This window comes from Asterias amurensis, chromosome 7 (assembly GCF_032118995.1).
Source record: "Asterias amurensis chromosome 7, ASM3211899v1".
NCBI classification, from domain to species: Eukaryota; Metazoa; Echinodermata; class Asteroidea; order Forcipulatida; family Asteriidae; genus Asterias; species Asterias amurensis.
Genome location: NC_092654.1, coordinates 3,540,770 through 3,568,179, shown reverse-complemented (window position 1 = coordinate 3,568,179; position 27,410 = coordinate 3,540,770). Strand labels below are relative to the sequence as shown.

Genomic DNA, 27,410 nt, shown 5'->3' with positions numbered 1-27,410 from the left:
ATTTAGAAAATCAGTGATCCATCATGTTCTGTTTGGTATCTATACTCGACGAATAAGGTACAATCTAGGGATTGTATATCAAGAAAATAATATCAGTGCCATTAAACAGTAATAAAATGGCGGTAAAATTTAGAAAAACTCACAAAAATCCCCATCCTGGTGTTCAACAGCTGATTATGGCTACCACATAATTATGTCAGCGACCGATGATTAGCATTTTAATCCCTCGGGAAGGCTATGATGACATACATTGAATCATAAAACAACGTTTTTGATTGGCCAATTTCCTAATTTAGATTCATTAGCGCGACCCTAAGTTTGGCCAACCAACGCCATCCTTCAGTGCTATATATGCAGGCTTTGATTTGAAGGTCATTAAAATACGTGACGTCACCAACGGTATGTTTCAGCCAATGGGAAGCAGCGCTTCGTACACAGAGGGCGCTAGTTATTTTCATCCACTTTTAAATGAAGAGTTCTAAAACCTGGACACTCGAACAGTCGTAGTCGAGCTAGTCCTACTTGCGAATTATCAAAACTTGTAATGGCTGGTTTGTGGTTTCAGCCAATGTTTAAGTAAAATTTTTACCTTTATTCCTTTTGTTCACAAACATTGACTACTAATTTATATAGAGGACATTGTGTAATAACTGGGTGGGCTAAAATGGCAGTGCATGCAGCATGCATCATGTGCCGAGTGCCCGAGCAAATTTCGTACTCCGAGTCCTCTATACATAATAAATAAATCCTCTTTTTTCAATAATAATAATCTAAGCATTTATATAGCGTTCTTACACAAAAAAGGTACCACAACGCTTTACAACAAAATAACAAGCAATCAATACAAAGCAATAATAATAATAATAAAAAAAAAAAAAAAAGTATGGAAAGCTTGTTTTTGAGTGATATTTTGAAATCGGAATGCTGGTTGGTTCTGTTAGTTTTGGTACCATTTTATAGGGGATCTGTCCCTCGGTGTGTGTGCCCCCCCGCCCCCCCCCCCCCAAAAAAAAATAATAAATAAATAAATAAAATAAGGTCAAGCCGTGACTTCGGGAAAGGGCCGACTTCGGAGGAAACGTAATTCTGATCATCATCCTCTGTTTGTGAATAGCGCCACCATACGGATGTACCTTCTAAATCACTATTTGCTTTACATCATTTCTATTAATAGCCACAGTGTTGTACTCATGCGCGACATACGTTTTTACCTTTGTTTGTGTTAATTTTCAGCAACAAAGGCTTATCAGATATTGCAAAAGGCAAGAAAAAGAGTATATCAGTTTTAATACTGCTTCATGTACATTTCTTTTGTATTTAGTTCAAATTTTGTGAATAATACGATCTATGTTTTGAAGCGGATAAGGAAATTGCAACGGTAAATCGCCTCAATCACAACATTGCTCGCCATTTTGTAAACACCACCACAAGTGAAAGATCTGGAAAAAATTGACATCATCACCAAAAATACCAGTTTCTAATGGAAGACGGCCTCGTAAGACCCGAAAAAGTTGCGTAATTTTTTAAAGTATCGTCTACTATGGCGGACATTCTGGCTGTGGAAGTGGAATTCGAGCGCCGAAGTGAAATATTCAGGCTTGAATACGCAACGAAATGGTTGGATTTGGAAGCAATGGTAAGAATTTTTTGTATTGATGACGACAATAGATTGTAACATTGTCATTGGTTTTAACTTTTTGTTTTCCTTTTTTCAGTATATGGTTTTCCGTCAGAAATTATGGTTTTTCATTTATTGAAATGTTGGGAGTGACGATGAATAATGTTATTGGTAGTTTGTTATTGTTATGGTGATGTAAATTGTAATTTTGTATTTCTTTTCATACATGTATGAATATGGTGTTCTGCTGCAGATGTGTGTATTTTTTATGTGTGTGTGTGTTCAATGATTAATGTGATTTGTCAAGTATTTTGTCCATGTGTTTATTGTAATTACTAATTGTGTTTGATGTAATTACTAACTAATGAAGGCTTACTGTATGAGTATGACAAAATGGCAATAACAAAATAGACTTAATCTCACTGTCTGTGCAAGGCAAGTCGTTTTGTTCAAATAATATTTTTAAGGGTTTGAGGAAACTGAAGTTTCACAAAATATTAATAACTTAATAAACAAAAAAACTTTGTTCAACAATGGGCAGATATCATTTGTTTACTTTTGAACATGCATCGTGACTGTGACTCGGCACTTGAACTTCTGCCTGTCACCTTCCAAACACAAACATGATGTTCAAGCGTCTCACACAGGCGGCAATGTGTGTTCTAAATAAACATATTTGTCCATTGAATATAATGACGCATATTTTTTTACATGGTTTTGTAAAACAAGTAAAAGGTCTGCATTCAAATGAAAGTTGTATTTTATTTTTGGATTTAGCTATATGTAACTCTAGTCACGCATGAATGAGTTCAATGAAAAGACAGAGTAAAAAACAACAGCTGGTACTAGAACTTTGACAATAATCCCGTCCATATTTTGTTGGCTGCATTGTAAATATGAACCACTTTTTATTGTGAACCAACCAAAAGTTGTTGATAATTCTTTTTGACATGCGCATGAAAAATGTAAAATAGACAAAACACTGAAAAATTGTTACAGTTCTGAGTGCTTTCAGAATATTATTACCAAATCTTAGTTACAGATTTTTCTGGTTTTTTTTAACAGGAAATATTAAAGGTAGTGGACACTATTGGTAACTACTCAAAATAATTATCAGCATAAAACCTCACTTGGTAACGAGTGATGGGGAGAGGTTGATAGTATAAAACATTGTGAGAAACGGCTCCCTCTGAAGTAAAGTAGTTTTCGAGAAAGAAGTAATTTTCCACGAATTTGATTTCCAGACCTCAAGTTTAGAATTTGAGGTCTCAAAATCAAGCATCTGAAAGCACACAACTTCGTGTGACAAGGGTGTTTTTTTCTTTCATAGTTATCTCGCAACTCCAATGACCATTCAAGCTCAAATTTTCACAGGTTTGGTATTTTATGCAGATGTTGAGATACACCAAGTGAGAAGACTGGTCTTTGACAACTACCAATAGTGTCCACTGTCTTTATTATTAAAATCTTAATTATAAAACTTGGTTTCATTTGTTTTTGTGTATTAATGCATTTTCTATTTCCTGCAGGTAAAATGTTATCTCGATGCTGATTTGGACATCACATACCTTGATGATGAGAATGAAGAGGTAACTTTAAAACAATATTCGTCATATTAATTAATTATTGTTTTATAAATATTGTTTAAATAACAAGTTTCATAAGGTTCTTAAATGAGCATTAAGGGTTAACTATAGGCCTATGTATTGATCGCCATTGCCAGTGATTGGTAAAATTTGATCCTGAAATATTTTAAACAAAAGGAGCGTTCTTCACAGTCTTAAAACAATGATTTATTTTAATTTATTCGTGAAGAGTGGTTTTTCTTTTTTAGGAACTGAAGTTTTGTAAAATATGGTTTTTTAATTAACCACTGTATGTTTTCACTACGTGCTAAAATTGATTTTAAGATAACTCAATCGCTAGCTTGGTGTGAAGTATCACAAATCACTATAGCAAATACCTGTAGGCTTTATGTTTGAGCTTAGAAAAAGTAGCCTAGCGAACTTGTAAACTGTGCTTTTTACCTGCTACATTGAAGTAGTTTTATTAGCCCAAATTTGAAACGGGTTTTACTTTATTGTCTGTTGTTTCAATGGTAGCCATCACAACCAGTTTAAATGCAAAGTTGAGGAAATCAGGAGAGTTAGTGTACTGTGGAACAAGCTATGATAACAGTGAATTGTTAATCCATATTTTATACTGCATAATTGCCTGATTGCATTGTTATTCACTATCTTTGTGTGAGATTCACCAGATGTTCACTGCCATCAAATTCAATTCCTTTCATTCAAAACAGACAACAGTAACAATCAGCCAATGTACAGTATTATATTTTTGATGGAGAGACTTTCTTTAGCCTGGTGTACAACAGTACAATATCTAGTAAACACCACTTCTCATTCAACTAAATTGAGTTGTTTTCCAACACTGAACTATGCAGCCAGACCACTTTGAGGGAATTTTGACTAGTTCCTACTGTACATTATTTTTATTAATCGGCATAAGGCCATCAGACCACTGTTAAGGGCAGTGGACACTAGGGCCTATTGGTAATTGTCAAAGACAAGCCTTCACAGTTGGTGTATCTCAACACATGCATAAAATAACAAACCTGTGAAAATTTGAGCTCAATCGGTCATCGAACTTGAGAGAGGTGGCCTAAATGTTTTGCTTTTGGGCCAATTTTCACCCAGTCCATCATGTATTCGCATAGCCATATTAAGCTCTTTTATATCGTTGCTGTACCCTCTGCTAAAACAATGGTGTTTTTTCTTTCATTATTCTCTTGCAAATATAAAGACACTGGACACTATTGGTAATTGTCAAAGTCTAGCCTTTACAGTTGGTGTATCTCAACATATGCATAAAATAACAAACCTGTGAAAATTTGAGCTCAATCGGTCATCAAAATTGCGATATAATAATGAAAGAAAAAACACCCTTGTCACACAAAGTTGTGTGCGTTTAGAAAGTTGATTTTGAGACCTCAAGTTCTAAATCTGAGGTCTCGAAATCAAATTCGTGGAAAATTACTCGAAAACTATGTCACTTCAGAGGGAGCCGTTTCTCACAATGTTTTTTACCATCAACCTCTCCCCATTACTCATTACCAAGTAAAGTTTTATGCTAATAATTATTTTGAGTAATTACCAATAGTGTCCACTGTCTTTAACAATAGCCTGGTGTACAGCATTACAATATCTAGTAAACACCACTTCTCATTCAACTAAATTGAGGTGCTTTCCAACACTGAACTATCCAGCCATTACCACTTTGAGGGAATTTTGGCTATTCCCTACTGTACGTGTGTTTTTTAAAAGCGGCATATGACCGTCAGACCACTGTTATTGGTAACAATTATTTTGCGTAAAGTGTCCAGTGCACTGCAGTGCCTTTAAAAAGTAACTTGTATATTATATACATAATTTATTTTTGTTTGGGTCTACCACAACACCTTTGATTTTATCTTTGCTAGACAGGGCGACCATAGAGGCCACAAGTAGTTTCACCAGTACCAAAATACCTAAAATGGCCGCAAACGGCTGCACGATTTACATAAAGAGGTCAAAGAAAAGGTCATGTCCAAATGTGAAATGTTCTGTTTATTGTTATTTCTGTGGACATTTTGTCTGACAAAATTGAACAACAAATATTAGCAACGTCTCGGGGCCAATTTGTTTAATGGTTTTTAATACAGAAATGAATGGTCTTTAAAGGGTTAAGGGAGAACGCTGAGGGTGTTTGTTCATTGGGCCACTTTTCCCAAAAGCTTTTAGCAAGGCCTGTTCTTTGTTGTAATTTTCACCTGCCCCCAAACATTTGCCATTGTAAAGACAGTTACAAGTCAGTCTGGTTAAGTCTTTTGTATTGGTGATCTTAAAGGCGGTGGACACTATTGGTAATTGTCAAAGACTAGCCTTCACAGTTGGTGGGTCTCAACATATGCATACAATAATGAACCTGTGAAAATTTGAGCTCAATCGGTCATAGAACTTGCGAGATATGAACGAAAGAAAAAAACTTTCTTGTCACACGAAGGTGTGTGCGTTTAGATGTTTGATTTCGAGACCTCAAGTTCTAAATCTGAGGTCTCGAAATCAAATTCGTGGAAAATTACTTCTTTCTCGAAAACTATGGCACTTCAGAGGGTGCCGTTTCTAACAATGTTTTATACCATCAACCTCTCCCTATTACTCGTCACCAAGAAAGGTTTTATGCTAATAATTATTTTGAGTAATTACCAATAGTGTCCACTGCCTTAAAGAAAATAAACATTCGTGCCAATGTGGAAGGGGTTTTAAAGCAATCATGTGGAAAATCCTGACTAGGGTCAGGGTCAGGTTACATGTAGTTGTTGTCCAGACAAAGCCCCGAGGCAAGTTTATTTTTTGCTCTGAGCCCAATGAATTAACAGTCAGTTTTAGAATAAACTATAATTATCAATGCTTATAATGGTTTGTTTCTCTGTCCTTATTCTCAGATCTCTCTGAATTCAGAAGGTAAGTGAACTTGTTCTTGTAGAATACAATGTAGAGTCCGTGTTGGATGCGTTGCGTTGATCTGCGCTCAGCGATCACAAAGGCCTAATAAGTATCATGTTAAAACCTAACGAAAAATCTTCTATTAGTCCACAGGTCTACATCTTTGCAATCTCTGGAGCCAATCTATAGTTGGTAAAGTCCCAATTTAAACACTCGCGTTGGGCTGCCCCAACTGTAACTTCAGCACTCAAGTTGGGCGTCCTAACTAATTAACACTCAAGCATGTCAAGTTGGAACTAGTTCCAAGTGTAGTTGGGAAGGTTCTAAAGTTGGGATTAAACATTACAGGACTATGTAGAGATGTTTTTTTAATAATGTTCTTAAGGCTTCACTTCGAGAACAAAGAGTTCCCAATACAGTCCCCCTTTGTTCAAATAGCTGGGAACCCAACTAAAGCTGGGCTGTCCCAGCTACATTTTGTACATTTTGTACATGTAAAAAAAAACATGCAAGTTGGGACGTCCCAACTGTATCACCCAAGTTGGGACCAGTTCCGACTAAGGTTGGGATGATTCTAATGTTGGGCTTGAACAATGACAAATGTAGGAATATGTTTTTGCAGAGATGTTTTCTTTCATTGTCCTCAAGGCTTCATTTAGTAAACAAAGAGTTTTCCCAGTTTATTCCCCTTTGTTCAAATAGCTGGTTCAGTCGTGTAAATGTAGGTTTTTTTATTGCTCTGAGCCCAATGAATTAACAGTCAGTTTTAGAATAAACTATAATTATCAATGCTTATAATGGTTTGTTTCTCTGTCCTATTTCTCAGATCTTTCATTGTCCTTCTCATCAGTGTAAAAACACTGTTCTCCCCGGGGGCCCTGTAGAAAAAGCAATACACAGAACAAGAGATAAACAAATACACATAATAAAGAACAACCCCCACAAAAGCAACAACATCACTCTATACCACCAGGTATTGTTGTTGTGGTGAGTCATTTTTAGAGTTATGTGAAATGACTGGTACTATCTCTACAAATTTAACACATTTATTTGTTTTTTGTTCAGTTGTTGATACTTTTAGGGGAAAAAGGCCAACCAGAGAAAAACCTCTCTGAAGAGTTCTTAGCAAAAGAAAACAGTTTTTATATTTCAAGTCGACTGTTTTCGTCAGTTACAATTTAAAGAAGAATGTTGTTCTTTTTAGAATGTTATAGGCCTTTGTGCGCGAAAATAAAGCATTATGAAACCTTGAAATATGGTAAAGTAGCCTGCCCTTTAGGAAAATTATTACATTTGATGACAACCGGCAACCAACATCATTACGTGGCCTTGCAAAATTAGGTTCTATCTATTACAAATCTATGTGTTTCATAGAATGTGCATATAAGGGAAAACAAGTGGGGGGGGGGGCCATGGGGAGGGCATATTGGGAAGTTAATGACTCACCCTTTCCTTGTCGTAACTCTTAGTTTTGAGATGTATGTATGTAATTGGCTTCAGTAGTTTTCAATGCACTAACAATTTGTTATTGCCAGTTTTAGTCTTTGAAAACAGTTTCATCCAATATGGTCAACATTTGTTTAGAGGGAATAGGCCGAAATTACAAGAAATACAATTATTTTCGATGAGAATAAAGCCATCAAACAGTCAGGTTAAACTGGGCCAAAGGCAATGGGGGACTTTTAGTTGGTCCTTTTCACAGTAATGTGCGTGCTTAAACCTACATTGTACGCGTGTAATATTGAGCATGCGCGCACATGCTCAGAGTTGCAAAAAAGGTCTGTTATGTCTGCTGCCACCATCGTCTCAAAGGTCTCCTAAATCGTTATAAAATAGTTATGGAGTGTTACTACTGTAATGTAGGTTCCAGGGCAACATGGTCAGGTCATTAGGTTATCAGTTGGAATACAAACAGTACATTTATGTAACCAGTTGTTGCCTGGCGTGGTGAAGTGGCAAATAGTTAACTGAAGTCTCGTAATCACTCTTTAGTCTGTCACAGGTAAATGAGTCACTCCCTAGTCAATGTCCGTTGTGTTGCAATGCCATAAATACAGACTACTCAAATACACTTAGTTCATTCCACAGGGGGCCTGCCCCACACTCTTCCAGTGCCCCCAAGTGCTCCCCACAAACAATTCCTGATACATGTACATACATGTAGTGCCCTAAAAAAGGAGAGACATGGCCCCTGGGTGCCCCCACTAGCTAGAAATCAATGCATTGCCTGCGCCCCTCAAGCATGTCCAGTGGGAAAAAAAACGGACTTTGCCATTGATTTTGCTAGAATTATAAAATACAATTTGTATTAATTGTTAGTGTTATAAAATGTAAACTTACTCTCTTAGTCTCTTGAGAGCTTGAGGTGCACTACATATTTCGATGTTTTCGTTTTTAACTTATTAATATTGGCTGAATAAATAATCCTAAAGTTTAAATATTATGATAATCATAATATTAACATTGATTCATTCTTCATTCATCTCAATTGTGGCAGTGACCTATATTAATATACTCTACCGCTCATTGTTCAGCGACAAGGAGCATGTTTACATGGATAGGCGTTATTCAGTTTAAAATTGTGATAATTTGTTGACATTTTCAGAGGAACTGAATGAAGCAAAAAAACTAGCAAGGAAGCAAAGAGATGTACTTGCGCTGAAGGCGACTCGCAAGAGCTGTATAGATCCTCCAACAGGGAAAAGTAGTCCCAGCCAGAACAAACCTGTGGAGGCATCTGACATCGAGAAAAAGGTTAATTTATGCTTCTATTATTATGCGGTCATTCTCTTGTTTGTAAATTTCAACAGGATCGTTTGCCAAATTATGTGTCAAGCTTTGCATGGTGTGGATAATAAGGTAAACTTGCTGGTACAGCCCATTATAGAATTTTTTTTTTTTTTTGGGGGGGAGGGGAAATCTGTTGGTTCGAGATTAACCATTGCAGTCTCAATATTTCAAACAGTATTCGCTACTTGCACGGATCCACCATCAGACCGGTTTCCTTCGCTTTCTTAAATTGGACAAAGGCACCAAGGCATTTTCTCCTTGGTAAAGGGCTCCCTATGATGAAATTGTAAATTTCTACTGAAGCATTTCGAAGGGACCAAGTCACCGACCAAGGGGCATGGAGGCAATCGCCTTTGTTGCCTCCGTGAAGTATGAGGCATGTCTGAGTGTAGAGCATCTACTTCATGCTTCATAAACTTTTATTGTGCTTACATGTGTATATATTATTGGATGAAAGTGTCATTGGTACAGTACCAGGACAATACTGAATTATATAACCCTCCTATTTACTGCTGTCTCCGGTCGAGGCTCTACACGCAAATTGCTTGACCGCTCCTCAGGCATTCTCCTGAAGACGAGCAGAGTATACTGGTCAAGACTTAGGCAGCGTGTTCTTCGCTGGAAGGTTTTATAACTAAATTAAATTACGAAAAGTAATATGAGATTGGCTGCTTCGCCTGCTTGTATTATTAAACAAAAAGGGGGCAATACTTGTGCCAACAAAAATAATAAGGTACTTCACTTGTAGGAATAAACTAATAGGCTTGTAGCTGCAGGGTGCCTATTAGCTGTGTACTACTGCCAAATAGCACACCACAGCAACAAGAGTCTTAGTAAAATTAATGTGAAAAGGTTGTAAAAGCGATAACTGTTTAAGGGATAATATACATACATGGGTAGGTTGGTTTGCTGTGCTTGCTCGGTGGTTAATACGAAGTGCGCGAGAGAGTGCGTGTGCAGTCAAGCTTTACATGTATATACCCCTGGGGTTGTAGAAACGCACATGAAAGTAATGTATGAGGGTTGCCTGAGCGTATTTTACAGGACAAAGGAAAATACTGTAAGGGCTGCTACAAGACCACACTGGTTCTTTTGAGAACCAACACTTCTCCCAACTGTATTGACCTCATTATTCATACCATGCAAGTATTTAATGTTGTAACCCACATGTTAACTTATTACTCACCCTATCATTTGTCAAGTTTTGTTACTTATTACTTGTCCATAAATTGACAAATTGACAAATCTTATAAATGATAAATCCTTCTCCCTTATCAATGGTTTAGGTGTCATTTGAAAAGCCGAAAACTCATACATCACCTGGCAGAAAGCACAGCTCTTACTACAGCGAGCTGATGGCCACTGCTGGTAAACTGCGATCGTCTTGCAAACAACAGTTAACCGGCGCTCTGCCCCAGTCCGCTGTGAAAGCAGAGCCACCAGCTAAGCTTGGTTCGTCTGTGGATGATGCAAAGGTTGAATATCAGACTGCATCATTAAATACAGAGAAAACCCTGGAGGCTTCCGGCGTCGAGATGGCCATCCCCGAAGAGGTAGTTAGTGTGTGGACTTCTTGTTTTTAAAGGAACACTTTGCCTTGGATCGGACGAGTTGGTCTATAAAAAGCGTTTATAACCGTTTGTTATAAAATGCATATGGCTGGAAAGATGTTTTAAAACTAGAACACAATTATCCACACAAGTTTGCCTCGAAATTGCGTGGTTTTCCTTATACTTTGCATACAAACACGGTCAGCCATTTATGGGAGTCAAAAATTTGACCCCCATAAATGGCCGACCATGTTAGTCGACGAGGTAAAAAGAAAACCGTGCAACTTCGAGGCATGTTTGTGTGGATCATTGTATTCTACTTTTACAACATCTTTCTAACCATATGCATTTTATAACAAACGGTTACAAGCGCTTTTCAAAGACCAACTCGACCGATCCAAGGCAACACGTTCCTTTAAATAAAGCTTTTTTAGCATAAAATTGGTTTTCTGTTAGGTTGTCTGTTTTTTAAAAAACAATAATAATAATAGTATTAATTTATAGGGCGCACATTTCCGTTATTGTAAATGCTCAAGGCGCCAACATGAAATTCATGATAATGGAAAAAACAACAACAAAAAAGGAATAATTTTTTTGTTGGCCTTCTACGATGCTCACAGAGAAAGGCCATTTTCATTGTGTAAAGGTAACTTTCTATCTCTGCAAATCTAAAAATCTATGAGAGACTTTTGAAGGGGCACCAAGGCCAAACTCAGGGCCACAGAGGCTGTGGCCGCCATGCCATTCCATGTAATTCCAGGCCTGACTGATATTTGTCAAATGTTTTTTCTCGGGGACAAAGTGCAGTGGCCCTTGCCTGGTTTCCCTGTCAACAACATGTAATTACTGCCCTTATTTCCAAATGTTTTCTGGAACCAGACTTGTAGTTTCGATACACACTTTTGAACAGGAGAAAAACAAGATGATGTATCATCTTAAAGACCATTATTAAATTAAGACATGGATTAACTTCAAATAAACTTGCAGGTACAACCATGTGTACAATCTCTTTTGACGGAGTGTCTGCTCTGAAAAGAGCCAAGGGTTTGGTCTTGACATTTCGAAAACTACACTCTGCTCGTCTTTTTTCTCTTCTGAAGATGAATAGAGTATACTGTATGAAATGACACCATTTGCCACTTACGTGCAAGTGCCGAACTTCTGCGCTAGGTGAGTAGGCGTACAATGCCTAGTAACGTGGAGAACGCTCACGAACAAGCCAAAATTCCCTGCTAACCCGTGAACTACGCTTGACGTAAGCACAGAATTCCCTGTTTCTGTAAGCTCCGATTCTTTGCTTACGGTAAGCAGAACCCTGAAGTTGGGCCTGGCTCTTTTTTTTTATCTTATTTTCCACACCATGCAAAGCTTTAAACGCCACTTATTATTACATTGTTGTGTATGTTTTAGCTGGTTGAACGAGTCGTGCGTGGAGTTCTAGAAGGATTGGATGGGGCCGTCATTGACGCTATCAGTCGCAAGAACTCTACTGACCTCACCAAGGGAGATCAAGACAAAAGCAAGATCTATAGTAAGCTAAACAAACATTTCTCTTTTCATGGTGACCATCATCTGCTTGAATCTTATTTATTGTCATTTTAGGTTGAAAAAAGACAAATGAACTGAACCAACGACTACTGGATTAACGTAACAGCCCTATGTTTTGGCGGTCTCGCTATTTTGTAAATATTTTTGTTCACCGGATGCCAGTTACATGTAGAAGCGATTTTTTGATCGGTCGAGTTGGTCTTTGAAAAGCGTTTGAAACTGTTTGTTATGAAATGCATGGTTAGAAAGATATTTTAAATGTAGAATTTTACACAAACATGCAACCCATTCAAAGTAGTTTTAAGTAATCCCCAGCCGTGTTGCACGAAAATTTAAAAATAGAGACATTTTGCCTACATGTATTATGACCTATTACATGTTGCTAATGTGAAGGAGCTGGTCTGAGATCTTATAGATCTTGTAGATCAGGTCTTATAGATAGATATAAAGGCTTTATAAGAGACCACTATTTCTTATAATTTTTGTTTTACTTCTCCCTCCCAGAATCTTTTTGTCACCTTGGAATCACCTGTGACAACTGCAACAACACCATCATTGGTGTTCGTTATAAGTGCGGGTGAGTAATTATTTACTTGTATATAGGCAAATCAAGATATTTTGTGAAAGTGCTGACGACTTTATAAAATAGGCTAAGGGGTCACACACTAATGGAAAACAAATTTATGTTAAAATTACTTAAATAAACAAAATGGATAAATTATACTTGTAATTGTAGAGGTAAACTTCTCTCAAGCAATTCCTTTTGTTCATGTAGTTTCAAACAGCACTATTGTATAAATACTATATTTGCTTCTCTATAAGGGTATAAAAGGGTACCTGCGAGGATAAAGGTTAATATTATGTATGACTAAGCCTTCAGAGCGCCATGGCAGCTCGGGTTGTACACTCCCAAGGGAGCTGAGAAAGATTAAAGGGATGTTATTGGCCCGATGACCAGGCCACTAATGTAAAGCGCATTGATACGTTTGTTGTGAAATGCGCTATATAAGAATTTGTTATTATTTGTTGTTATTATTCTTGCCATAGGATAGTGGATGTTTGAGCTTACCTATTAGCAAGTGGGCCTAAGTTAACCAAGTGGTGTTTTTTTCCTTCAGACATTGCATTGACTACGATCTGTGTGAGACGTGTGAAGCAGTAGAGTTGATTCACAACCCAAGTCATGTTTTCCTGAAGTTGCGCCAACCAGCCATCCCTGGCCTAAGCTTCAAGCCAGATGGTCGGGTTGCCCCTCTGTTAAGACGACCAATCTACGCGGATGAAAACACTCCTATCGGCAGTTTTGGGTGAGCAGTGTTTAGCTTTTTGTATGACCCGAAATACAAATGTCCACATATTTACTTTAAACTCACACGGTTTAAAGATATTGATGGTAGAAAGCTTCCCATAAAGTATTACTTGCTGAGGTGCTGTAGTTTTTTAGAAATGAGTAAAACGATTTCACAAAAGTCATTTTAGCACAGCCAACAGATTTATGCGTCTCTCCCGAAAACTTTGCTCTGTTATTTTCACCTTTTTTTTTCTCAACGACATGACAACTAATGAGGCTGAAACTTCTATTACAATCATCTTTATTCACAGTGAATTCATGTCCTGACCAAAAACAAAAGGTATCAAAACCCTGTATTTTCTACTATATCTTTATTCGCCCTGTCAGTGCAAGAGCGTAGTTTTACAAAAACTTTGTCTATCGCATGATGAATGCTCCATACAAACACATTGTATCTTGGCGCCACAATTATTTTGAGTAATTACCATCAGTGTCCAGTGCCTTTAAGCAATTTCATTCGGACGCTCCTGTGTTGTGTGAAAATATCCACAGACACTTTGCTCAGTTGGGATTTGAACCCATGACCTTTGCCATTCTGAATCGGGTGTCTTACCACCGAGCTTACCCTTTAGCTAGAAGCAGTTATAATCCTATATTTCAGCAGCAGGTGCCGCAAAAGATTTAGAAATAATAGAACACTTAAATATGTTTTTTTTCATGGCAACAGAAACAGAACACTGGAAGAGAAATTGGCTCGCAAGAGGGCGAAGGCTGAGCTGAAACGAAAATACAAAGAGGAGAAGCGTCGCTTCCGAGAGGAGACCCGCCACACTATCTCGCCTACAAAGAGAGAGCGTCTGGAACGCATGGCGGAGAAAAAAGTGGAAGAGATACTACAAGCAGCTCATGCGATTGGACCCCCTAAGACAGACAGGGTGACACAACCCCAGGGGGAGACGGTGATAGAGACAGTGGGGAAAGAAGGAGAGAAGAGCCCCATGATGGAGAGTAGCAAGCTGCTGATGTAAGTACAAACACTGAGGTGGAGTTTCGTTAACCAGTTTGCTTGGGAGGACACAATAATGTTCGCAACTAATGTACGTAAATAACTTGTATGCAACACGCAGTTGTCGTTTTTTTAAACTAGTTAATAAAACATTCTTTCATAAATTCATTTAAAAGACTTTTGTTGACAATTATCAACAACTACCAATATTCATTGCATAATTGTAGACCTTTGACCCTCTTTTCCCCCCCCCCAAAAAAAAAAAAAAAAACCCAAAACATTTCTCAATATACGACCCTTACTATTCTCCTGAAAAATTGAACAAAATCAGAGCATACTGATCCAAACGTTGAGTCGTTAACCACCTGTTCTTTTCAGAACCAACACTACTCAAAAAGAGATTTCCACATGGTGTTAGCGCAAATCTCTCTTAGTTACACCTATACTTCCACCATGCAAGGTTTCAAATCCTACAAACCTTACCTTTGGGCGGGACGTAAAGCCGTTGGTCCCATGTGTTGTGTAACGCATGTAAAAGAACCCAGTGCACTTATCGAAAAGAGAAGGGGGTTCGCCCCGGTGTACCTTGATGTGGCTGCTGTATGCACAATAGCACCTTGTAAACCCTTATAAGGTGCTTCATAACTCATCACTTCATCACTTCAATTTATCACTTCAATAACCTATCTTTCTGAAAGCTTGCCCTGAGTACCTTGTTTGGTAGATATGTGGGCTATATAAGACTTTGTTATTATTATTATTATTATTATTGTTAAATAAGAAGTTGAATCTCTAAATATTGTGACTCCAGGCGCAAGCGGATGGATGCTGAGTTTGTACGCGATGGTAACCTTCCGGATGATACCCAGATGCAGCCTGGCGCCATGTTCGTTAAGAGTTGGTTAATGAAAAACACTGGACCTGTCAGTTGGAGTGAAGACACAAAGGTAAGTGCATAGACATTTCTATCACTATATCACAGGCTGAGTGTTGCCAACCGAGGTCGGAAAACTATGGAAAGCCATAAATGCAGAACAAAAACAGATGGGCACAGTTTGTGACAGTGTCACACAACTGTTCAAAAATAGTGTTGAATTCGTTGGAAACGACGCAACCAATCTGGGGAGGTATTTTATTTGATTGAAAGTTTGCAGAAATGTTTGAATTCGGTCAGAATATCTGATTACACACTTGAATGTATTACTAACATTCGGCCGTCCATGCCAACCATTGCTGTTCATTTATCAACATTGGAAAGGTCTTTATGGAGAACGTTTCTTAATGGAAAGGTATATCTTTTGTAATTACTCTTAAAGCTGTCAGATGTTTGGCCCCAAACATTAAAAAAATCTTTTGAGTGAATGGTATTTCAAAGTGTATCACCCGCTCCAACGGGGAAAAAAATTAACTTTTACTTTTATTGGTCTAGAACCATGACAAAAATTTAAGCACATACATGTAAGAATTGGTCACGTGATATATTGTTGGGATCCCGACAAAAACCTAATTTTGAGCACTTTATTTTACTGTTACTCATAATTGGCAGACTTTTTCAAGCAATGGCTCAAATGAAAGCTTGTAACTTTCTCGACCCCCATCAAAATACCTATTGAATTTTAAATCAAAATTTTGGGGTCAAATCGGCCAAAAATCTGACATAGCATCTTGAACGGCAAAAACAACTTAACAAGCACAGCAGCTTTCGATATTATAAAGCATCTTGAGAATCATTTCTCTTTGACGTAATGTGGTGATAGAAAAAGAAATGTTTCTTAGATTGTGTTCTCCAGTTGATTTTTCCTGCGTAGATATAGGTGTCCAAAAAAAATTCACATGTTAGTGTTACATGAATCGAAGACATCTACATTCATACAGGAGTAAAGGCAGTGGACACTATTGGTAATTGTCAAAGACTAGCCTTCACAGTTGGTGTATCTCAACATATGCATAACATAACAAACCTGTGAAAATTTGAGCTCAATCGGTCATCAAAGTTGCGAGATAATAATGAAAGAAGAAAACACCCTAGTCACACGAAGTTGTGTGCGTTTAGATGGTTGACTTCGAGACCTCAAGTTCTAAACTTGAGGTCTCAAAATCAAATTCGTGGAAAATTACTTCTATCTCGAAAACTACTCCACTTCAGAGGGAGCCGTTTCTCACAATGTTTTTTACTACCAACCTCTCCCCATTACTCTTTACCAAGTAAGGTTTTATGCCAATAATTATTTTGAGTAATTACCAATAGTGTCCACTGCCTTTAAATCAATCGAACCATTCCAAAGGTATACTTTCCCTTCAAAGTAACTTATTATGAACAAAATTGATTCAGAAGAGACAAAATTCTACAACTGGAGGCAGTATTTGATTTATTGTCTACTTGAATAAACTGAATGTACTTTATCCTTTCAATTGTTATCTTCCTTCGCCCAGCTGAAGTTTTTGTGGGGCACCATGCATGGGATGACTCCAGAGCCGGTCACCGTGCCCCACCTTGCCCCTGGTGAAGAGGGACTCGTGTGTGTGGAGTTTGTCGCCCCGTCGGCCCTAGGGCAGTACCAGAGCCACTGGCGTCTTGCTCAGGACGGGGAACACTTTGGTCACCGTGTGTGGTGTAGTATTACTGTGTGCACGAAGGAGGATTGTAAAGTCGGGAGTGATGACTACTCCACTGAAAACCAGGTTTGCTTTGGGTTTTTTTTATACACATATTTTTTAAAAGGACCAATTTGCCTGATGGTTCGACCCTAGCAGAGTCTTTCGCGAAGGCTTATATCTTTTAACATAAAATCTCAAAAATTCATATATTAGTCCTGGCTGTGAAAGCCAAGTGATTTCAGGAACGCAAACGCAATCACTGTAATAGACAATTATCCCATGGAGAGAAGACGAAGGACGTTTTAAGTTTTAGATGTGGAAGGAAAACCCCAGAGAATTACTCCAGGGAACTCCCGTGCCATTCAGTTGGAACTAAAAACCCAATCCACATAGTGCCCCCAACAGGATTCAAACCAGGGCCCAATTTCATAGAGCTGCTAAGGACAAAAATATGCTTAGCATGAAATTTTATGCCTCGATTAAAACAGATTTACCAACCAAATTTTCACCTGATTTTCAGGATAAGCAAACAACAGCTGAATACCAGTAATGAGCAATATGCAACAAGTGGAAATTTTGTGGGTACCCTTGTTTTTATCAAGAAAGAAATTTCGTGCTCAGCAAATTTTTTGTGCTTAGCAGCTCTATGAAATTGGGCCCAGGGTCCTAGAGGTGGAAGTTGGGGAAAGAAACCTGCTATATACCAACCCAACTGCTCTCTGTACAGTGTATAACAAAAACCAAGAACTAAATTTAATGTAGTTAAAGACACTGGACACTATTAATAATTGTCAAAGACCAGTCTTCTCAACATATGCATAAAATAACAAACCTGTGAAAATCTGAGCTAAATCGGTCATCAAAGTTGTGAGATAATAATGAAAGAAAAAACACCCTTGTCACACGAAGTTGTGATGATTGATTTTGAGACCTCAAATTCTAAATCTGAGGTCTCAAAATCAAATTTGTGGAAAAATACTTCTTTCTCAAAAACTTTGTTACTCCAGAGGGAGCCACTTCTCACAATGTTTTTCACCATCAACAGCTCCCCATTACTCTTTACCAAGTGAGGTTTTATGCTAATAATTATTTTGAGTAATTACCAATAGTGTCCACTGCCTTTAAGTTAAAAATGTTTTTTTTTTAATTCATCTCCCCCATCAGAATAATGAGTCTGCCACTCAAGAGGCCTCTTCTAATGCTGTAGCTCATCTACAGACTGAGCAACAGGACCCATCCATTCCCATGCGGGTGAGCTCCTCCACTGAGATGCTGACTGCCCAGGATGTGCTGTCGTTTGAGATGCTCAAGATTTCTGAGAACACCCAGGCTGAGAGAGAGATGGAGTCCGAGGTGGGGACCTTGACCCATCAGACCACCCCTACACCACACAACACTCCATTAGGTATGTGCTCGAGATTTAACCCCTACACAACACTCCATTAGGTATGTGCTCGAGATTTAACCCCTACACAACACCCCATTAGGTAAGTGCTCAGCTTAACAGTTTTACTTAGATATCTGCTTAGATCCTTATGACACAGTCACCTTGACGGGTTATCTTGCTCATCATGTCCTTATGTCTAGTAAACATTTCCCTAATCTCTTCTCTCAGGTGTTACTCCCTGCATCTCTCCAGTTAGAGAGCTAGACGCTAACATCTTAAGCAGACACATGTCACAGCACAGCAATGTGGAGATAATTGAGATGCTGTCTGAGGAATCGGATGAGAATGGAGCAAATCTTGATGTCTTGGGAGAGAAAGAAACAGAGGGCTTCAAGGAGACCCAAGATGGTAAGGAGACTCGAGTATACAATTAAAGAGAATGTTAAGATCAGTGATTAAGTGATAAATGGAAATGAGATTTTACAAGGCGAAGTATACCTTTGGTTTTTGGAACCGTTCAATTGTTGTAATCCTATTTAATGTAGATTTAATTTTAAAAGGTGGTTGCATTTTCTAGATATGAGAGAGGTTTCGCAAGCGTACAGAACAGATACAAATACCGTATCCGTTCACGTCAGCCGCATGTTCAATTTTGTTTCGCAAACTATAGGTATTCACTTGAGTGCGCTCGCATTCATCAGTGAGTTTTTTTCTGACAAACATGACCGATAGAGACCCTGTGTTTTATACACTGCATTTTCTCTTTAGTTTTGCTTGCAAATGACTAGCAATTTTCTGTCTATATCAAGCACGATACCAGTGAAAGCAATTCCATGGGAAATGTTTTTGATCTGGGACAAAAATACAACTTAAAGTCTGCAAAACGGTATTTGTTTTTCTACGACGTGTATGAGCTCTTGTATCCATTGCTAACCCGTATGCAAAATACGATGGTCGTGGATACGCGCCATGTGAACACACAAAGTGTCGACGTATCAGTATCTGTATCTACGCTTGGGAAACCTCTCTATGGCTGTAAATTCATAGCGGTCATGTCAACCCAGGAAGAATAACCATAAAAAGGAAAACACAATCTGAGAAGTGTTACCGTGGTAAGTCTTCTCAGATCAAAACATAGTTTGCCTTTGAAACTTTGAAATTGTGAAAAACTGTCCCAAATTTACCCAGAAATGATCTTATATAAGTAAGCAATATTTTCAAGTGAGGCGATTTCGCCATGGAAGGGCCAGGCTAGAGAGAGATAGACAAATGGATGTTTTATGGGGAGGGTTTTGCCAACAGGTGGACTACATGTAACCTTTATTTTCTGATCTTTCTTAGATGATGTTGAGACGCTGAGCAACAGTGATGTCTCAGATGATCTCTTGGATGACTTTGAGGTGGTCCCGTTGCCAGATTGCTTCGATCCAAGCAAACCTCTCAACTTGGAAAGGAAAAGCTCCGTCACTGGAACACAGGTACGTATAATAACACAAAAAAAGTTGCAGTTGAAAGTTTCTTTTCAAAATATATTGCTTAAGCATCTGCTATGGCTAGAAAGCCAAACAGCAGTATTTTTTCTAATTGTTGCAGCCACCTGCCATAACCACAGACAAAGTTTTCCTGAGGTTTTTTTATTATAGAAAAATCACTGCTTACCAAACCAGCTTTACACTTTATGTGTTCAGGCTTAAAGGCAGTGGACACTATTGGTAATTACTCAAAATACTTATTGGCATAAAACCTTACTTGGTGACAAGTAATGGGGAGAGGTTGATGGTATAAAACATTGTGAGAAACGGCTCCCTTTTAGAGAAAGACGTAATTTTCCACGAATTTGATTTCGAGACCTCGAAATTGAGGTCTCGAAATCAACCATCTAAACGCACACAACTTCGTGTGACAAGGGCGCTTTTTTTCTTTCATTATTATCTCGCAAGATCAAAGACCGATTGAGCTCAAATTTTCACAGGTTTGTTATTTTATGCTTATGTTGAGATACACCAACTGTGAAGGCTAGTCTTTGACAATTACCAATAGTGTCCACTGCCTTTAAAGATGTGATCAGAGTGAAAGACTTTGATAGATATGAGATTATACTCGGCCAAATAGACTGTGCGAGTATTCAAACATTTTGGGATCACCTTGTGGTAACGTACATTTCTTTAGGACCAAGTTGGCTACCGGTTCTTTCCCTGCCTGTCACATCTGGAGACCCAAGTTTGAATCCCACCTTGCGTGTGGATCAGTTTTTCAGTCCCTACCTCATCTCCCTGTTGGGGTTTTTCCTCCTGCGTCTTAAACTAAACAGTTCTTTTCATTTCCTTTCCATACTATTATTGCCAGTTATTTTGCTGTGGGATGTGTATTATTGAAATTAATAAACAAACAAAACAATACCTGATGAAGAAGTGTCAATTCAAATTGTACTTGTTTTTCCTTCTCGTTTATAATTTTCCAGACATTCTTGTCTCTGCTGGAACCCACGCCATACATTCCCAAGCAGGATGTCAGTGTATCGGCAGTGATGTCATCGAGCACCATTGGCACTGACGTGTCAACTCTTTCCTCAATCACGCACAGCGAGTGTCAGACCTTCAACCAGCAGTGTGATGCCGCCAGTTCAGCAAGCCCACACTCTTCCACAGTTGGAACCGACATGGTCGCCCTGTGTCCTACTTCACACTGCGAGGTGCAGACAGATTCCTCTCTGAGCTCCTCAGTCTCGGTTGCGTCAGGAGACGAGTCTTTTGTTCATGTGAACAACTCCAAGATGCAGAAGACATCTCCGAGTCCGTCTCAAAAAGACGCTGCAGTCACAGCCGTAGCGAGCTCTAGATGTGTGGCTACCAACGCCGGGTCATTCCTAAACATCGCCAGCTCAGTGACCCAGACGGAGTCGTACGCATCTCATGACGCCGCGACCGCAACCGCCATACCGGTAACCGTAGCAGTGGCAACCAGTGTAGACGCACTGTTCAATATGGCGCACACCGAAGCTCAGACGCTGTCGTGCCAACGTGACGCCACCACGCACGCCACACCTTCGTCCTCAACCATCTCAACAGATGTTGATGCTCTCTTCACAACATCCCAATCCGAGGCGCAAACAATTTCCAACACCCAGGATGCGACAACTATCACAGTCACACCTTCCTCGACGACAGTAGCCACCAACGTTGATGCGCTGTTCAATATCAGCCACACCCACTCTCAGACCACGCCTAGAACCCTCAGGGATGTAACGACCACGGCTCAACCACCATCTGTCTCCGTAGCTACAGATATTGATCAGCTGTTTGCAACATCCCGTACCGAGGTCCACACAGAGCCGTTGATTCCAAGCCAGGCACCCAGTCCACTACAGATTGTTAACCCTACTGTGACCCTTGACACGCAGATGAGGTCACCCGCTGACCAATCAGATGGAAGGATTCTCATCCGTAATTTCCGAGAAATTGCGTACCAGCCACCGAAGATTGTGGACATCACTAGTCAAGATGACACAAATGTAGACGCACCAGATGTAGTAAACCAGGTTAGTACTAGGCTATGCCCAAATTAGTGGTTACAGCTACAGCTATGGCTATATTTCTGCGCCATCATGTGTTGAAATGTAGTACATCCTTAGCAACACCTCTAGCAACAGACATAGCCGTAGGTTCAGCTGCCAATTCAAATACAGTATTATTTTGTCTGTCTTAAAGGTAGCGTCATACTTTGGTATTGACAAAAAAATGTGTGTAATTCTTTGGTAATGGTGGTAAACATCCTGTGAAACATTAATTTTGGTTTTTACCCATACACCGATGTGTGTTAGCACTGTATACTCAGTACTTTCCCGAGTCCTGTGTCGAACCCACGACCCTTGCAATTCTAGAGCAGTGTCTTACCAACTAGACTACCAAGATTGCCCGGCAGCTAGAGGCAGTTTAAATCCTATGTTTTGGCAGCAGGTACCGCAACGATATATAATGGATATTAAATTTGCATCGGGATAAAGATAATTAATTTTGGTTTTTACCCATACACCGATGTAGCACTGTATACTCGGTACTTTCCGGAGTCCTGTGAAAGTACTGAGCATACATTGTTAACACACATCTGTGAATGGGTAAAAACCAAAATTAATATTGTTTATCCTCTATGCAAATTTAATATCTATTATATATCCTGTGAAACGATTTCATCTGAAGTGCCACCATTGAAGAGTATTTTTTGATATTTTCTTGTAGGCAATCGGTGAGCGAGACCAGGAGGTGTTTCATGACGCTGTCGAGCCAACGGTTGGGGATGAACCAAGGGTAGCTGGTGAAGCCACAGAGAATGAAAATGCACCAGCCGCCGATCAGAACGAGGAGGATCAAGATCCGATGGAAGTTCTTGGGTATGTAGACTCGACCCAACCATTTGTTAAAGTAGGGTTATAGACTGGTAAATACTCAAAAATACAAAAAACTTGCTTTTTTGATAGTATTGTAAGAAAAGATTCCCTTCAAAGGGTGTTAAGATTTTACACACCAAACATTTGAATCTGAGAATCAATTTATGCATGAATCGTTTCTCTTGTTTGTCAAATTTCTGTGGTGTCCATTTGTGGATGCTGCGATCAGAGATGCGGATTGTACCTGCTGTCATCCTGCTCAATAATAGTAATACTAATAATACCAACACTTAAATAGCGCCTTAAAGGCACTGTACACATTAGGTAATTACTCAAAATATAGATTGGATTAAATCTTACTTGGTAACAAGCAAAGGAGAGCTGTTGATAGTATAAAACATTATGAGAAACGACTCCTTTTGAAGTAGCGTAATTTCTCACTAAAATAATAAAAGACTTCAGGCCAGAAGCCTTTTAATCCTGGAAGCACACTATTTTGTACAACAAGGGTGTTTTTTCTTTCATCATTTTCATGCAACTTCAATGACCAATTGAGTCCAAATGTTCACAGTATTGTTATTTTATGCATATGTTGGGATACACGGGGGGTGGATTTCACAAAGAGTTAGGACTAGTCTTATCTCGAGTTAGGACGAGTTACTCGTCCTAACTTAGGACTAGCTGTACGTTTTTGATATCTCTTAGGACTACATGTAGTCCTAAGTTAGGACTAGTCCTAACTCTTTGTGAAATCGACCCCAGGTGAGAAGACTGGTTTTTGACAATTACCAAAGGTGTCCAGGGGTGGATTTCATAAAGGTAGTCCTAACTTAGGACTAGTCCCAGGCAATGCTAAGAGATAGGACCAGTCCTAAGTTAGGATGAGTTACTGGTCCTAACTTAGGACCAGTCCTATCTCTTAGCATTGCCTAGGACTAGTCCTAAGTTAGGACTACTTCTGTGAAATCCACCCCAGTGCCTTTAAAGCCGACACCATGTGTACTTGTAGGTCAGCCTTTGTACCTTGTTCTGAAAATACAGAGACAGTTCTTTTTTTGCTGTTATCTCAAAAAAATAGACACTGTGTTCTGCTGAAACTATTTGTACTTTTGACACAGTGACGGATATTTGAACGTTCTGATTTGGTTGATAACAGGTACACTGCTCAGAAGGCAATGGAACTAGCTGGTGGGTTTGTGAAGCAGGCCTTTGGTCAAGCTGCAATGTCAGTCAACGCTCTTCTCAATCCGCAGGTAAGTTGTAAGGGGCCGTTCACAATAATCAAAATTTGAACCTCTTCTCTTTTTGATAAGTGCACTGGGTTATTTTACATGCGTTTACACACGGGACCAACAGCTTTACGTCCCATAATGGTTAAGTGTCTTGCTTAAGTGTCACAGCTGGGGATTCGAACCCAAACTCTGCTGATCAAAAACACCAGAAATTGTATTTGGTGCTCTGAACTGCTCGGCCACGACACTTCCACGACATTCTCCTTTAGGAGAGTTTGGCGTTTGTGAAGTTTATTCAATAAATAGTGATTAAATTTTTATTTCTATACCATTTCCTAGCCCCTTCCTGAGCAAGCCGAATGGCCGGCACATTCTAGCCAGCTGTTATCAGCAGAGGACCAGCTGGTCGAGATGGGATTCGGTAATCGCCAACACAACAAGGAACTCCTGAAGAAACACAACGGCAGCATCTCAAACTGTGTACAGGAGCTTCTACAACAGCAAGATGACACCTGGCACGCTGCCAGGCATTAGGGACCAATCAATCTGTCCGGTTAGTATCACATGATAGCAAACAGCCAATTAGAATCATTGTTACTTGCATTAACTAAGCATACAAAATGTACAGGAACTCCAGACATTAGGACCAATCAATCTGTCTGGTCAGTATCACATGATAGCAAACAGCCAATTAGAATCATTATTACTTGAATTAACTAAGCATACAAAATGTACAGGAACTCCAGACATTAGGACCAATCAATCTGTCTGGTCAGTATCACATGATAGCTAACAGCCAATTAGAAGCATTGCTACTTGAAATAATTAAGCTTACAAAATGTGCAGGAGCTTCTACAACAAGATGACACCTGGCACGCTGCCAGACATTAGAACCAATCAGTCTGTCTGGTCAGTATCACATGATAGCAAACGGCCAATTAGAATCATCATTACTTGAATCAATCAAGCCTACAAAAGAAACAAATCAAAGATTAGTTGGCCGGTTTAATAGAAAATCTCATTTCCTCATTTGTAATTCAATAAATTTCAGTCTGGTTTAATTTGATTTTTTTTCTCTCCAAACTGATTCCTTAAAACTTAAATCTTTTGGGGTAAGGTTTTGTTGGCTAGAATTAATAAACCAATATACATATAATGTGGTATATAGATTGCTATACTATTGCTGGCGTACTTTGTTTTGGATATTAACAGAAACATTTTAATATTGATATTTTACTGGATAATTTCTCTGTGGCGTCCAAGTCGAACAAAGAACAACTTTGTGGGCCTATTGTTCCATTTTGTAAAATACCGCACAAGGGAAAAAAGTCTGACACCTTGCTGGTTACATGTCTCATAGTGTTATTTCATACAGGGAACAAGACACAGATTGCAAGAAGCAATACCATATCATTGAATTAAAGAATTCATATTCAAGTTCACTCTGCATTTATTTACTATAAAAGAAAATGTTCACTGTACATGTACATGGTGCAGACTATAGTTCAACGCTTGTTATTTATATATGTTCGTTATTTACCTACAATAAATAAATGTAGAGAAACACTGCTTTTGTTTCTGTGCACATTTTAAAGGTACAGGAAACCTCCAGAAATGTATAAAGAGTTATTTTTTTGATTTTGAGATTTAAAAAAAAAATATTGTGGTGGGAAGAATTAACCCTCTTATTGCTTTACCATTCCTTATCATCAACTGATTTTGAATGATAGTTAAACTATGCTAGCCCAAGTAAGAAAGCATGGGGGTGAAAGCATCCACACGGTATACACAGTCAACCCTTCTACTGCCTGACCAGTCAATATCATCCGCTGTTGTTAGAACGATAAAGCATGCCAACCTGGAGTATGATTGTAAATGCAGAGTTCACAGTCAACCTTCCTACTGTGGTTTTGAATGATAGCTAAACTAAGCCAACCTTGTGAATGCATACGCAGTGCACAGTCGACCCTCCTACTGTCTGACACTTCACAGAGCCACGAAGGCGAATTGCCTTCATGCCCTTCATAGGGTTCCCTTTAGCAAGGAGAAAATGCCTTGTTGCCCTTGCCCTTTTAAAAAACGAAGCATACATGCGTGCAAGATGGTTGTGTTTTATGATGACTTATTCCGATAGTAATTTATTCATTGAGAGTGATGGAACTTCAATATAACATTGTACATAGAATAACATGTAAGAATATATTCCCTTATTATATTAACGGAACTACTTTTTAAATAAGTTATTAATTGTTGGGGACAACAGGATGGGAAAGTTGGATGATACGGTAATGCGATATCGGATATGAATGAAAAATCAAGATTTTAACAAATTTCCGTGCCAAGTTGAAACATAATGAATTACATGAGATAATTAGTGTATGGAGAATGTATGAGTAAACACAAGTAATTTAATGATATGCATCAGATACAGAGTGCGTGGTTTCTTCGTTTGATATCGGCTGTTTGTTGTTCAGTCAAATTTATTTGAAGTAACTATATTGTCATTAGGGTTAATTACTGATCGAGTTAATAGCTTGACATTTAAATTTATTTCAAACACCCTGCCAACTAAATATAGCTTTTTGAGTAATGAATGAATTGCACAGTTTTAGTAACCACAAATAAGTGGTTTGTATTGCATTCAAACTATGATAATACTAAGAAAGGCTTAACTCATATACAGTAACATTTTAATGTATCGTTTTTTTGTTAACAAAAATAGCTCGACAGAAGGAAATTGTTCCCACTCGGTAGGCCGGAAATTAAGACACATGTTGTGTATTGGATTGGTAGAGCTAACAAAATAGACGTAGCGAATAAAAAATTATTCACTTTTTGTGTGAGATCAGCCTTAAACCTGAAATAACAAACCTGTGAAAATTTTTGCATGTTGTATGAGTCCGGAGAATATAAATGAAGGGAAAAAACATGCACAGTTTTCAACTTGTAAACAAAAATTGCTTTTTTTTTGTTAAAGCATTTAAAATCAGCTAGGTGAAAAAAAGAAAAAAGAGTTTCAGATACAAATTTTTGTCACTAAATATCAAAGACTTTATTTCAGAGGGAAATGTTTTAGAGAAAAAAAAGTGTTTTCGTATGAACAACTTCATAATTAAATCAGTAAGGTTTCATTACTAAAAAAATAAACAATCCTGTTTTATAACCTTACTAATCCTGTATAATACCTTTAAAAAGAAAGAAATTATATTTTAAAATTTCTTTAATTGTGGCACAATTGAAATCCATGGCTTGACAAATTTAAATTACATTATAACGCTTGTTATATTTCTATGTCTATCACAATAAGACTTGGTTTGGAATGTGGGAAAAAATGGTTTGTACAAGTTGAGTTATGAGAACTAAATTTTATGGGTAGTTATGTAAACTAGCTATGCTGTGAAAACACTTATCTGGCAGATATTAATAAAGATAATTATTCAAGGTAATTATTCGAGTGAATTGAAGTATCTGTTGAGGTTTGGATTCTAGTTTTGTTGTAGTCTTGGCCCAAGACGATGGTGC

At 38.4% G+C, this 27,410-nt stretch overlaps 1 protein-coding gene across 1 annotated transcript; it reads left to right on the top strand.

Moving 5' to 3' along the window:
• The first annotated feature begins 1,237 nt into the window (after positions 1-1,237).
• Positions 1,238-27,334, top strand: LOC139939469 (uncharacterized). The gene is made up of 18 exons (XM_071935412.1): positions 1,238-1,636; positions 3,148-3,207; positions 6,102-6,120; positions 8,708-8,856; positions 10,179-10,445; positions 11,853-11,973; positions 12,495-12,567; positions 13,109-13,297; positions 14,009-14,305; positions 15,099-15,234; positions 16,721-16,969; positions 18,050-18,290; positions 18,501-18,680; positions 19,614-19,750; positions 20,734-21,810; positions 22,508-22,659; positions 23,813-23,909; positions 24,228-27,334. The coding sequence occupies exons 1-18, from the start codon at positions 1,541-1,543 to the stop codon at positions 24,420-24,422; spliced, it is 3,735 nt and encodes a 1,244-aa protein (XP_071791513.1). The 5' UTR covers positions 1,238-1,540; the 3' UTR covers positions 24,423-27,334.
• The last annotated feature ends 76 nt before the right edge of the window (positions 27,335-27,410 follow it).

Bases quoted from the DNA above. Each gene is read 5' to 3' on its own strand.
- LOC139939469 (XM_071935412.1), top strand. From the start codon at position 1,541: ATGGCGGACATTCTGGCTGTGGAAGTGGAATTCGAGCGCCGAAGTGAA. The intron at 12,568-13,108 runs GTGAGTAATTAT...TTTTTCCTTCAG, and splicing joins GGTGTTCGTTATAAGTGCGG to ACATTGCATTGACTACGATC. The intron at 22,660-23,812 runs GTATGTAGACTC...GGTTGATAACAG, and splicing joins GATCCGATGGAAGTTCTTGG to GTACACTGCTCAGAAGGCAA.